At 36.2% G+C, this 13,855-nt stretch overlaps 1 protein-coding gene across 2 annotated transcripts in view; it reads left to right on the top strand.

The window, feature by feature from the left end:
* Positions 1–13,855, top strand: part of SNTG1 (syntrophin gamma 1) — a 468,529-nt gene that overhangs the window by 64,232 nt on the left and 390,442 nt on the right. Inside the window, exon 4 of one of the 2 annotated variants that reach the window (XM_033126632.1) lies at positions 11,604–11,660. The exons of the other annotated variant lie outside the window; for it this stretch is intronic. Within the exon in view, the coding sequence (XP_032982523.1) occupies positions 11,604–11,660 (57 nt within the window). The remainder of the gene's footprint in view (positions 1–11,603; positions 11,661–13,855) is intronic. 2 annotated transcript variants of the gene reach the window in all.

Genomic DNA, 13,855 nt, shown 5'->3' with positions numbered 1-13,855 from the left:
GTCTTGTTGATGATAGACATTGTAACAGGTGTGAGGTGGTATCTCATTATGGTTTTGATTTGCATTTCCCTAATAGCTAGTGAAGTTGAGCACTTTTTTCATATAGCTGCTGACCATTTGTATGTCTTCTTGGGAGAAGTGTCTGTTATGATCCTCTGCCCATTTTTAAATTGGATTGTTTGTTGTTTTTGTATTTGAGTTATACGAGTTCTTTATATATTTTGGATATTAGCCCGATATCATGGGTGTTGTTTGCAAATATCTTCTCCCATTCAGTTGGTTGCCTCATTGTTTTGTTGATGGTTCTTTTGCTGTGCAGAATCATTTTAGTTTGCTATAGTCCTTTTCATTTATGTGAGTTTTGACTTCCTTTGCCTTTGCAGTCAAATTCATAAAATCCTCTTTGAACCCAAGGTCCATAAGTTTAGTACATATGCTTTCTTTTATGCATATTATTCTTTCAGGTCTTATGTTTAGATCTTTGATCCATTTTGAGTTAATTTTGGTACATAGTGACACATAGCAATTTAGTTTCATTCTTTTTGCATGTGGCTTTCAAATTCTCCCAGTGCTATCTATTGAAGAGGCTTTCTTTTCTCCATTGTACAAGTACATTTTTTCCTCCTTTGTCAAAAATTATTTGCCCATATTTATGTGAATTTATTTCTGGGTTTTCAATTCTATTCCATTGGTCTGTGTGTATGTTTTTCTGCCAGTACCATGCTGTTTGACTATTGTCACTCTGTAGTACAAACTAAAGTCAGGGAGTGTGTTACCTCCAAACTTCTTTTTTCTTAGGATTGCTTTAGCTATTCAGGGTCTTTTGTGATTCCATACAAGTCTGATGATTTTTTGTTCTATTTCTTAAAAAAAAAAAAAAATGCCATTGGGGTTTTGATGGTGGTTGCATTAAATCTGTATATTGTTTTGGGTAATATGGACATTTTAACCCAATGTTTTAACCCTATATTGATTCTTCTAATCCATGAACATGAAGTGTCTTCCCATTTCTTTGTGTCCTATTCAATTTCTTTTAATAATATCTTGTAGTTTTTAGTGTATAGGTCCTTCACATCCTTCGTTAAGTTTATTCCTAGGTATTTTATTATTTTTGTTACAATTGCAAAATAATTTTTTTTTCATTTCTTTTTCTCAAATGTCATTGCTAGTACATAGGAATGCAATGGATTTTTTGTATGTTGAATTTGTAGCCAGCACCTTTATTGTATCTGTTTATTGTATCTAACAGTTTTTGGTGGAGTCATTATGTTGCTTTATACATAGCACCATGTCATCTGCAAAAAGTGACAACTTCATGTCTTCATTCTCAGTTTGGAGGTTTTTTCTTTCTTTTTCTTGCCTGATTTTTCTGGCTAGGACTTGCAATACTATGTTGAATAACAGTGGTGATGGGGGCAACTGAATCTTTTTCCTCAATGTAGACCAAAAAGCTTCAGTTGTTTTATTGTTAATTACAATATTAACTGAGGTATTATCATATATAAACTTTATTGCCCATTTTATGCTTATTTTCCTTCTATACCCATTTTATTAAGTGTTTTAGTCAAAAAGGATGTTGCATCTTGTCAAATGCTTTTTCTTCATCTATTGATAGAATCATATGATTTTCATCTTTTATTTTGTTTATGTGGTGTATCACATTTACCAATTTTCATATGTTGAATCTTCCTTGTGCCCCTAGGATGAACCGCACTTCATTGTGATGTATAATCTTTTTGATGCATTGTTGTGTTCGATTTGCTAGAATTTTGTTTAGGATTTTTGCCTCTGTATTTATCAGAGATATTGGTTTGTAATTTCCTGTTTTTTCCTTACTAGGTTTTGGTATCAGGCTCATAAAATGAGTTAGGAAATGTTGTGTGTTATTCAATATTTTGGTAGAGTTTGAGGAGGACAGGTGTTAGACTCTCTTCAAATGTTTGGTAGAATTCACTAGTGAAACCATCTGGTCACAGGATTTTGCTTTTGGAAAGGTTTTGGATAACTAATTCAATTTCCTTAGTGTTAATTGTTCTATTTATATTTTCCAGTTCTTTGTGATTCAGTCTAGGAAGGCTATATGTTTCTAAGAATTTGCCCATTTCTTCATATAGTTTTTTATATTGTTGTATGATCCTTTGTGTTTCTGTGGTAACTTCTCCTCTTTCATTTCTGATTTTGTTCATTTGTTTCTTTTCTCTTTTTTCTGTAGTGAATCTGACAAAGCCAGGGGTTTGTCAATTTTATTAATCTTTCAAAGAACTGGTTCTTTGTTGCATTATTTTAGTCTATTGTCTTTTTATTCTCTATTTCATTTAGTTTTGTCCTGATTTTTATTATTTCCTTCCTTCAGTTGACTTTGGGTTTTATATGTTCTTTTTTTCTAGTTTTTTAAGGTGTAATGTGAGGTTGTTTATCTGGGATTTTTCTTGTTTCTTGAGATAGGTTTGTAGTGGTATGAATATTACTGCTTTCACTGCATCCCAATAATTTTAATAGGATATATTTTTATTCTCATTTGTTTCTATGTATCTTGATATCTCCTCTTATTTCTTCTTTGACCCTGTCGTACTTGTTCTTCAAAATCATGTTGTTTTTCTCCACATATTTGTGGTTTCACCTGCTTACTTTTTTCAGTTGATATTCAATTTCAAAGCCTTGTGTCAAAGAAGATGCTTGGGATGATTTCAGTCTTCTTAAATTTGCTGAGGCTAATTTTATGTCCTAATATATGGTCTATCCTTGAGAATGTTCCATGTACACTAGAAAAGAATGTATAGTCTGGTGTTCTAGGATGAAGTGCTCTATAAATATTAATTATGCCTTTTTGGTATAATGTGTAATTTAAGGCTGATCTTTCCTTACTTATTTTCTGTTTGGATGATCTATCCATAGCTGTCAATGATGTATTTAGGTCTCTTAGCATAATTGTGCTTTGGTCAATTTCTCCTTTTAGTTCTGTTAGTAGTTGCTTTGTATATTTTGATGCTCCCTGTTTGGGGGTACATACGAGGTCAGACAAGTAATATCGTGAACTGATCCTAGAAAAAGTGCTACATAGTTCATTGCTGAATATTATTACAGTCACCTTTGAAGTATTCCTTTTTGGAAGCTATGCACTGTTGCCAGCTCCTAGTCCACCCTTGACATCAATTTTGGAAGTCTTTTTCTGGAATGGCCATCACAGCTGTTGTCGTATTAACTTTGATGTCCTGAATGTCATCAAAATATCTCCTTTCAATATTTCCTTTATCATTGGGTAAAGAAAGAAGTCTTTGGATTCCAGATCAGGTGAGTAGGAAGGGTGTTTCAATACAGTTATTTGTTTACTGCCTAATAACTTCCTCAGAGTACCATGTGAGCTGTTGCATTGTTGTGACACAAGAGTCATGAATTGTTGGAAAAAAGTTCAGGTCCTCTAACTTTTTTCATGCAGCCTTCTCAGCACTTTGAAATAATAAACTTGGTAAATGTTTGTCCATTTGGTACAAATTCATAATGATATCCCTCTGATATCAAAAAAGGTTAGCAACATCGTTGCAAAAAGTTCATGAAATTGTCAGACCTCGTATATTGATAAGTGTTATGCTTTTTGTTGTATTGTCCCCTTTATCATTAAATGTCCATCTTTTTCTCGTTACCTTTTTTTATACTGAAATCTGTTTCATCTGGTATAAGTACGAATACACCTGGTTTTCTCTGAAGACCATTTTCTTAGAGTATCGATTTCCACCCTTTCACTTTTAGTCTATATTAGTCCTTTTAGTTGAGATGAGTGTATTGGAGGCAGCATATGGCTGGGTTTTGTTTTTTGATCCAATCTGCTACTCTGTGCCTTTTTATAGGTGACTTCTGCCCATTTGTATTTAGGGTTATTATTGATATATGAGGATTTCCTATCATTCCATATTTTGTTTTCCTGGTAGCTTGGTGTTTCCATTTTTTCTTTTCCTTTTTTGTTGCTCTCTGTTACTTTAGTGTGGTGGTATTCTGTGATTTTTCCCTCTGTTTCTTCTTTTTTTATGTTATATATCTCAGTTCTGGATTTTTTATTTTTATTTTTTTTGAGTAGCTACTGTTAAGTTTATGAAAAGAAATTTTCATATATACAGTAGGCCTTTTCCTTCAGCATGCTTCTTATCTCCATTTCCCTTGGCAGATTCAGACCTTTACTCTCTCCCCTTTTATGTTTTTGCTGTCATAAGTTTTCCTTCCTTATTCTGTGAGATGATTTCTGAGTTGCAGTAGCAAGTTGTCATTTTTTTCTCTTTTTCTTAAATGTTTTTATCTTATTTACCCTTTATGCTATATTTAAGTGTATTGTGCCCTATTTTGTGTATAGGGTGCCATTTTCTGCTTCTGTCTTTCTGTTAGAAATCTTCCTCATGGTTTTTTGTTCTTTTGATTTTTTGTTGTTGTTGTTGTTTCGGGTCAAATAACCTCCTTCAGTATCTCCTGTAATGCAGGTCATATGTTAGAAAATTCCCTTAGCTTCTGTATGTCTGAAAAGGTCTTTATTACTCCTTCATATCTCAAGGACATCTTTGCTGGATATATTATTCTTGGGTGATAAATTCTCTGTTTCAAATAGTTTGAATATTTGGTTCCACTCCCTCCTAGGTTGTAGAGTTTCTGCTGAAAATCTGATGATATTAATAGTTGAATGAATTTTCCCTTATAGGTTACTGTGGTTTTTTTTTTTTTTTTCCTGTCTGCCTGGAGAATTATGTCTTTGTTATTAATTTTTGACAGCTTCAATTTAATGTGCCTTGGAGAACACCTGTTGTTATTGCATTAGTTAGGTATTCTGTTTGCTTCTTGGATTTGAGGATCCAGTTCTTTCCACAAATTTGGGAAGTCCTGGTCTAGTATTTATTTATATGTTCTCTGTTACTTTCTCCCTCTCTTCTCCTTCCGGTATGCCCATTATTCTTATATTGCTCTTTCCAATGGAGTCAGACAGCTCTTGTAGAGTTTGGTTTTCTTTTTTTTTTTTTTTTTCCATTTCTTTTAACTCTCAAGTCTCTCTCCTCTTCCATCTGTTCCATTTCCTGATTTCTATTTTCAACACCACTAATTCTTTCTTCCGTCTGGTCATCTGTACTTTGTAAGCTGGCTATTTCATTATTCATTTCTTTTATTGAGTTCTTAATCTCCAGAATTTCTATTTGCTTCTTTTTTTTAAATTTCAGTCTCTTTGGTAAAATATTCATTTGATGTTGATTTTATTTCTCAGTTGATTAAACTGCCTAGCTGTGTTTTCTTTCATCTTGCTGAGTTTTTTTCACAACTGTGATCTTGAATTCTCTGTCAATTACGTCACATATTTCCTTGTCTGTAAGGTCATTTTCTGGAGACTTTTCATTTTCTTTCTGAGCTGCCTTGTTACTTTGGTTAATCATGGCAATTAATGAATTATTATTTCTCTTTCTGAGTATCTACACAAGTGGGTTCTGCAGCAGGTTGATACAAAGAGGTCTTTCTTTTGCTTTCCAGTAGGTGTTGGTGGAATGTTTTATTTTCTTTCTTGTGGCAACCTTTTATTTTCTCTCATGCTGCAGCATTTTATTTTCTCTTGTGATATTCTGGCTTCTCACACACATGAATGGGGTTTCCCTGGAAGGTGGGCTTCTCCTCTGTGAGCAGGTCGCCTGGATCTCTGGGTATCACCTCTATAGGAGGATATGGAGGGCAATAGAGTTCAGAGTTTCTGAAATCTCAATGCTGCCCCTGCAGCCCAATTCAGATTTATGTTTCTCAGTGGCTCTGGTTGCCCCCACAGGCATCCACCTAGAAAGGTGGGGGTGGGATGTGCTGTGAGAGGTAGGTGTTGTGTTTGTGGCTCTGAGTAATGACGACTACCAGCCCACAGCTGTCTCATCCCTACAGTTCCTTCCCTATTGCTGGAATTAGCTGCAGTGTGCGTCTCTGGCTGTGGGACTGTGTATCCAGCTATTAGGGCTGTAGATATTCTGCCCTTTAATCTGACACTGCTACTGTTTCTTCTGGATCCTGCTTCTAACACTTGGAGGGTTGGGTGGGAATGGCAGTTCTGGGAAGGTGGGGGGGGGGAGTCACCAGGCTCCATGTCTTTGTTTTCTATTTTCTGCCTGGCAATAAAGGCTTAAACCACAGTTCTCATCTTTCTGTATTTGGTCTTTGCTCTGAGGTCTCTGCCCTGAATGCTGTGTTAGCCATATTATATGTTGATCCCTCAGGCAGGACTGTGGGCTACAGGGAGTGCACCTGCAGCCTGAATTTTTTCCTCTCCCCAGACTAGAGTGAGCTCTGGACTGTGTCCTGCAGCCCATCTCTCTGCACTCCCCCCTCTTCTCTTCCCCTGCTAACCTGATTTGCACACCTTCACATAATTCAATGTGAAGATCTCTCTGACATGCTTGTGTGTTGCTTAGGTTATCCTTTGTTGAATTATAACTCTTCAATTTGTTGTAACTTCTAGGGGATATTTCAAGAACCACTCTTCACTCTACCATTTTTGTGATGTTCCAGCGATTTGTGTTTTTCAAGTTTCATATACCAGTAATTGAATTATTATTTCCAATGTGGAGGGGAAAAGGGGACTGATTTTGAAAATTGATAATTCCATTATCATTATTTGTTAGGTATAAAATCCTTTAAAGGAAAAAGCAATTATATTGAACCTGTTTATTTGCAGTTTCATCCCCAGACATATAAATGAATCATTTATGTGATGGGACATGGCAGCCTCTCAGATCAGCTCTAAAATCTTCACAAGCAATATGACTTGGTAGTGATATAGATAAGACCTTGGTTGACAAAGATATTACCATTGACATTGAGTTACTTCTATGGAACCAAAAGCTTGTCATTTCTTAGACAATAAGAATACATAATGTGAAAATGAGAAGATATTTAAAAGTTGATGCCAGGAATTTCTGGTCAAGATGGCAAGGTAAATAAATTCTGTGCTTGCTTTCTCTCACAACCATATCAAAATTACAAGTAAACTACAGAGCAACCATCATTGAGAATCACCTGTATTCTAGTTGAACCAATGCTCTACAACTAAGGTCGTACAGAAGAAGTTATCTTGAGACTGGTAGGAGGAGCAGAGACAAGGAACCAGCTGGTCCCACACTTGTGTGTGACCATTAAAAATAGGGAGAGAGGGAGTATTTCCTCAATCTGTTGACATACATTTTACTTCCCAGCAATTGTTAGTTTGGCTCAAATAACTCTTATAAGCTTTCAAAAAAAAAAAAAATCAGGAGGGACATCTTGTCTGTGGAGGTCCAAACCCTGAGGAGTGAGGGGGTCCCAGCCCTACACTGGGCTCTTGAGCCCAGTGTTCCAGTGCCAGGAAGAGAAGTCCCCATAATACTGGCTGTGAAAACCAGTGGAGATTATGGCTAAGTGAGACAAGAGCAGCTGCAGTCCCATGCACTCCTTTTAAACGGTCCATGCATGGATTCACTTGCTGATGGACTCATTTGTTCTGAGCTCCAGGGCAGGGCAGCATCTCAAAAGTTGCCAGGGACAGATGGGGAGGAACTGAGCTGTCTGGCTTCAGGGCAAGGGCTGGAGATGCAGATTTCTCCTAGAAGGAGTTGGGCAAAAGCCATTGTTTCTTTAAGACTTCCCCCCTCCTGGCATGCAGTTGCAGGCAGACACCACATTTGAGTCCCCATCAACTTAACTAACACCTTTTGCTTTCCCTTCCCTGGTGATTCCCTGAGACCCTGTCCCATCCAACCTTCAGGTACATCCAAATCCACTTCCAGCGACTTTTCTTAATGAATGGCCTATCTTGGTTCATACTGCAGAATTTTTTTATAATCTCTCAAAGATTCACAAAACCCAAACAAGCACCATCTGGTTTCTGTGTGTCTTATACCACTTGTTGAGCAACCCTAAATCTGGCATAGTGTCAGGTAGCCTCTGTTTGCAGCTTGGACTCTCCAGGTACTTCCAAGCCTAGCTCATGTGCTAGCCATCTTTGGATTGCTTTGTGACTCATGCCAGGTGGCCCTAGGCAGGGAAAAGACTGTAGCTGAACTTGGTCTGCAGCTGGGCCCCTTCCAGGAGGCCTGAAAGATGGCACAGCCAATGGCCAGATTCTGACTGAGCCAGAGCATCACACAGCTGCCTCCAAGGATGACACACCCAAAGGGCAGACTGGGCAATCACCAGAGCCCTGCTAAAGCCAAATTCTGCTCCATAGGGTCAGCCCCTACATGGCAGCTCCCCTACTGTAGTCAGGACCAGTCCTCACAACCAATCAGTCTGAGGGTCAAGCCCCCAATTGACATGCAAACAGCAACCAAGGCTCAACTACAATAGGAGCGCAAACACAACCCACACAAGGGACATGCATTTGCAGCACCTGGCTCAGGTGTCCAAGGCAACTGTGTCACTGGACCCCACAGGACACCTACTACATGAGGCCACTCTATTAAACCAGGAGGCATAGTAGCCCTATCTAATACATAAAAACAAACACAAGGAGGCAGCTAAAATGGGGAAACAAAGAAACATGTGCCAAATGAAGAAACAAAACAAAGCTCAGTAAATGAACTAAACAAAATGGAGACAAGAAATCTACTGGACACAGAGGTCAAAACACCAATTATAAAGATGCTCAATGATCTCAGGGAGAACTTCAACAAAGAGATAGAAAATATAAAAATGGAGACAGAAGATGTAACAAAGAACCAGTCAGAAATAAAGAATACAGTAATTGAAATGAAGACCATATTAGAGGGAATCATTAGTAGATTAGATGAGGCAGAGAATCAAATCAGGGATTTAGAAGACTAGCAGAAACACCCAATCAGAACAAAAGAAAGAAAAAAGAACCAAAAACTGAAGATACTTTAAGGGGCTTCTGGGACATCAACTGTAACAACATTACCCTTATAGGAGTACCAGGAGAAAATAGAGAGCAGAGGATTGAAAACCTATTTTAAAAAATAATAATGGGAAAACTGCCCTAACCTGCAAAAAAAAAAAGACATACAATCTCAGAAAGCAGAGTCCCAAACAAGATGATTCCAAAGAGACCCACACAAAGACACATCATATTTGAAGTGCCAAAGTTTAAAGACATTGAAAAAATCTTGAAAGCAGCAAGAGAAAAGCAATTAGTTAGCTACAAGGGAGCTCCCATAAGACTATCAGCTGATTTCTCAATAGAAACTGCCGGCCAGAAGGGATTGGCATGAAATATTCAGAATTATGAAAAGCAAAGACCAAGATTACTTTATAACACAGCTATCACTTCGAAACGAAGGACAGATAAACAGCTTCACATACAAGAAAAAGTTAAAGGAGTTCATCATCACTAAACTAGTGTTTCAAAGAATCATAGAACTGCTTTAAGACACACACACAAAAAATATGAATAACAAAATGGCAATAACTATAAATCTATCAACAATTACTTTAAATGTAAATAGATTACATGCTGCAATGTAATAGGGTGACTGAATGGATAAGAAAACAAAACCCTTACATAGGCTATTTATAAGAGACTCACTTCAGATTGAAAGACACACACAGACTGAAAAAGCAAAGGGAAGGAAAAAAGATATTTCATGAAAATGGAAACAAAATTCTGGTAACAATACTTATACCAGACTAAACAGATTTTAAACAAAGGCTATAACAAGAGACAAAGAAGGACCCAGTAATCCCACTTCAGAGTATTTATCAGAAGAAACTCAAAATGCTATTTCGAGGGGATGTGTCATACATATATATATATATATATATTTTTTTTTTTTGCAGCATTGTTTACAGTGGCAATATGTAGAGGTAGCCTGGGTGCCCGTTGATGGATGATGGGATGAACAGTGGGTGGCACATATATACAATGGAATATTGCTCAGCCATGTAGTGAATGTGTTTTTGCCATCCGCAGCAGCATGAAAGGACCTGGTGGGTATTCTGTTGAATGGAGTATGTTAGGGAGATGCAATGTAATATTGCTTGTATGAGGAATCTAAAGAACACAATAAACAAATAAAACAGAAACAAAATCGTAGAGGCAGAAAACATTTTGATGGTTGTTGATAAGAGGGTATTTGGGTAGGTGGGTGAAAAGGAGAGGTATTAAGAAGTAAAATTGGTTGTTACAAAGTACTTATGGGGATGTAAAGTATAGCATTAGGAATATAGTCAATAATATTGTAACTATGTATGGTGTCAGATGGGTACTATATTTATCAGGGTGAAAGATGAGGAGGAGGTTAGGGGGCTGCATGGAAAAGGTGAAAGGAAAATAAGTATTAATTAGTAGTTGCATGGGCATGGGCATGTCAAATAAAGCATAGGGAGAATAGTCAATAATATAGTAATTATGAAAAGTGCCAGGTGCATACTAGACTACTCAGTAGGATCACTTCTTAAATTATATAAATGTTTAACCACTATGCTTTCTATCTAAAATCAATATAAAACCATATTGAATGTCAACTGTAATTGAAAATTTTGAAAAGGTGGGGAAAAGGTAAAGGTGAATAAAGGTTCAAATTTCCAGTTGCAAAACAAATAATTCACGTACAGCATAAAGAATATAGTCAATAATATTGTGACAACATGGTATAGTGTCAGATGACTGCTGGACTTATCATGGTGATCACTTCTTTAGGTATATAAATATTGAATAACTATGGGGTACACCTGAAACTAATATAATATTGTATGTTAGCTATATTTTAATAAAAATCTTTTAAAAGTTGATTCCAAAATACATCCAAAAAAATCATTGTTTTTTTTTTAAAACTTGGGCTGTTTAATAACAGCACTATCCCTTTCACCTTGACCAATAAATTACTAACCTTTGTTTTTAAAATTACAAAGCCCTCCATTTATTGCAAGATTGAAGCCTCTATTCTCTCTCTCTCTCTCTCTCTCTCTCTCTCTCTCTCTCTCTCTCTCTCTCTCACACACACACACACACACACACACACACACATATGCATGCGAGGTGTGACAATTAAGTTCACAAACTAGTTGCAAGGATGTTGCTATCCTTTTTTTATATCAGAAGAATTATTCATTATGAATTTGTACCAACTGGACGGGCAATTAACCAAGTTTAATATTTGGAAGTGCTGAAAAGGCTGAGTGAAAAAGTTAGATGACCTGAACAATTTGTGGCTCTTGCATCACAACAATGGACCAGCTCACACAGCACTGTCTGTGAGGGAGTTTTTAGCCATTAAACAAATTACTGTATTGAAACACCCTCACTACTCACCTGATCTGGCCCCCAGTGACTTCTTTCTTTACCCGGAGATATAAGAAATATTGAAAGGAAGATATTTTGATAACATTCAGAACATCAGAGATAATATGAGGACAGTTCTGATGGCCATTACAGAAAGAGTTCCAAAATTGATGTGAAGGGTGGACTAGACGCTAGCCTCAGTGCATAGCTTCTCAAGGGGAGTACTTGGAAGGTGACCAATGAGGTATGTAGCACTTTTTCTAGAATGAGTTCTCAAACTTAATTGTCTGACCTCATATATATATACATATATATATACCCTAAAGAAGGAAAATGTTGTGTAAGTATAGTATTAGGAAATGTTAACCACTTTTAAAATCCTGTCTTTCAGGAAAGAACGGTGACCATTAGACGACAAACTGTAGGAGGATTTGGATTAAGCATAAAGGTAGCCTATCCTTCCAGTCTATTCTTACAGAGGTTGTGCTATAATGCTGCATTTTCATGTATTTTAATTTTTGACCGATTAATTATTAGACAAGAATGGCTATAGCAAACTTCTCAATATTTGGACTTGGATGTGAATTAGGTAGGTTCTCATAGAACCATGGCCACCTTTTGATTTAGAAATTTTACAAAAATATTTGGAAATTTTACCTTAGCTGCCATTGAATATAACTCATTAAGTTCATTTAGTTTCATCTAAAATACCAAATATGGTGTTTTAGAGTGCATGTCTTCCTCTAAGCAGCCAGATTAGGAAATACTAACCTGTCAATGAATGGAGCAAGAATAAATTTTATGCTAATAATGTCTTATTAGTTAGTTGTTAATTGTTGTCTATTCATCTTTTTCTTTTGTTTCATTTTCATTTTTATTTAAGAAACCAATAAAATCTCATGTTACATTGCCAAGTATATAGGATAGACTTAATGCTTTTGCATCTGATTTATTGTAAAAAATAATAATATCGGTTTATTTCCATTTATTATTAAATTTTAATGGGTGTTTCTTTCTGTATATTGTTGACTGTTAAAGATGTACCACACCTGCAATTACATCATTGAAGCAAAACAGAAACTTTGAAAGGATGGGAAATTATATAAATATTGGAAAGGTTAACTCAATGACTTTGAATGCCTTTTAGAAACCCATACCTCTGCGTAGATAAATGAAATTTAACTTGATTGTTTAGTTAGTCATTTTCCTTATGCAGGGTGAACATCATACATCTCAAGTATATATTTCATGAAATTTTAACACAGATCAAATTATGTATGCTTAGAAAGTGGAACTCAATCTTTGGAACTACAGCTTTAGTCAACATTACAAAAATGACTCAGAAAACTAATCAATGTGGAATAGTATCATGGTGTCAAGTGATAAAAATATTACTACATAAAATGTTAGGTTTAAAATATATTTGTATTCTCACTTTATCTATCATCAAGTAAGACCCAGGAGACATACAGAACAAGTTATAGGATTTATTATGGAAACTATGCTGTGGGAATTCCATCATCCAATAGACAAGTTTTTGTTGGTTTGTTTGTTTTTATTTTTAACCACTATATTTGTTGAGATTGCTCTAAAGGATTTAATGGCATTGTTACCAGAGCATGGACTCCCCTCAGTGTGGAGTCCAGGTTTTTGGTATCCTAAACAAAGAATTGAGAGGGACACGAAATGGCAGGGGTGAAAGAGCAGTTTATTAGAAGTAAAACCACACTCCAAAGGGATAGGAGCAGACCCGAGCAAAAGAGTGGCTCAGCGCCCTGACTGGTGAGGACTTGGTAGTTTTATTTATTTCTCTTCTACAATGGGCTCTTCCTCCTTGGGTGTGGAGCCTCTTGATTGGTACTTATGATTGACAGGAGACTTCACATCATCTTTACAGACTTGCATGTTTCTTCCCATAATTCAGTCTGTTATAATGATATTAATGAACATCCGGGTATAGGTATGAGATTATAATGATAGTATAATGAGGGCTAGGTGGAATGAAGGTCACTGCAAACCTTACTGTGCAGGCATGAGTGACTGGTCTAATTTAATCAGGTATTTTATATCCTTTAGCTTCCTCATAGTGGTTAATGGTTATAGCAGATAAGGGAAAGGTTTGGGTGAAAAGGGGAGGTCTCTGGGCAGTTACTCTCCACAGGTCGTAGGACGTGCTGTGCTGATGACCCAATTCCTGTCTAGCTGCCTGCCTCAGTATGACTAAGAAAAGAAGTCTATGATGAGAGAATAAAAACTGAGTGTAAACAAAATCAAATAGTGAGAGTTGGTTTCATTTCAGATAAACATTGTCATCTACCCCACACTGACCCTATTTCTGATAGATGTTCATTTTTTTCAAGCTGAAAATGTTATTTTACTTTTTTCTATTTTCATTTATAATTTAAACCCAATAATATGTTGTTATGTATTTTTACTAAAATACCACATTTTAATCTAGACTGTTTTTAAAACATGAAGAATTTTGCCAAATGAATCATTTCAGCTTAATAATTTAATTATTTCAATCCAGCAAAAGTTTATACACTGAAGAAATAGAATAGTTTTCAAAATTATAGTAGGTTTACATTTTCTGTTCAAAATATTGGCCACAAAAATAGCATGTGAATTGTGATCGGTGCCATA

Source organism: Rhinolophus ferrumequinum, chromosome 14 (assembly GCF_004115265.2).
Source record: "Rhinolophus ferrumequinum isolate MPI-CBG mRhiFer1 chromosome 14, mRhiFer1_v1.p, whole genome shotgun sequence".
NCBI classification, from domain to species: Eukaryota; Metazoa; Chordata; class Mammalia; order Chiroptera; family Rhinolophidae; genus Rhinolophus; species Rhinolophus ferrumequinum.
The sequence above is the reverse complement of the archived record's forward strand: the minus strand, read 5'-3'. Positions and strand labels throughout refer to the sequence as shown.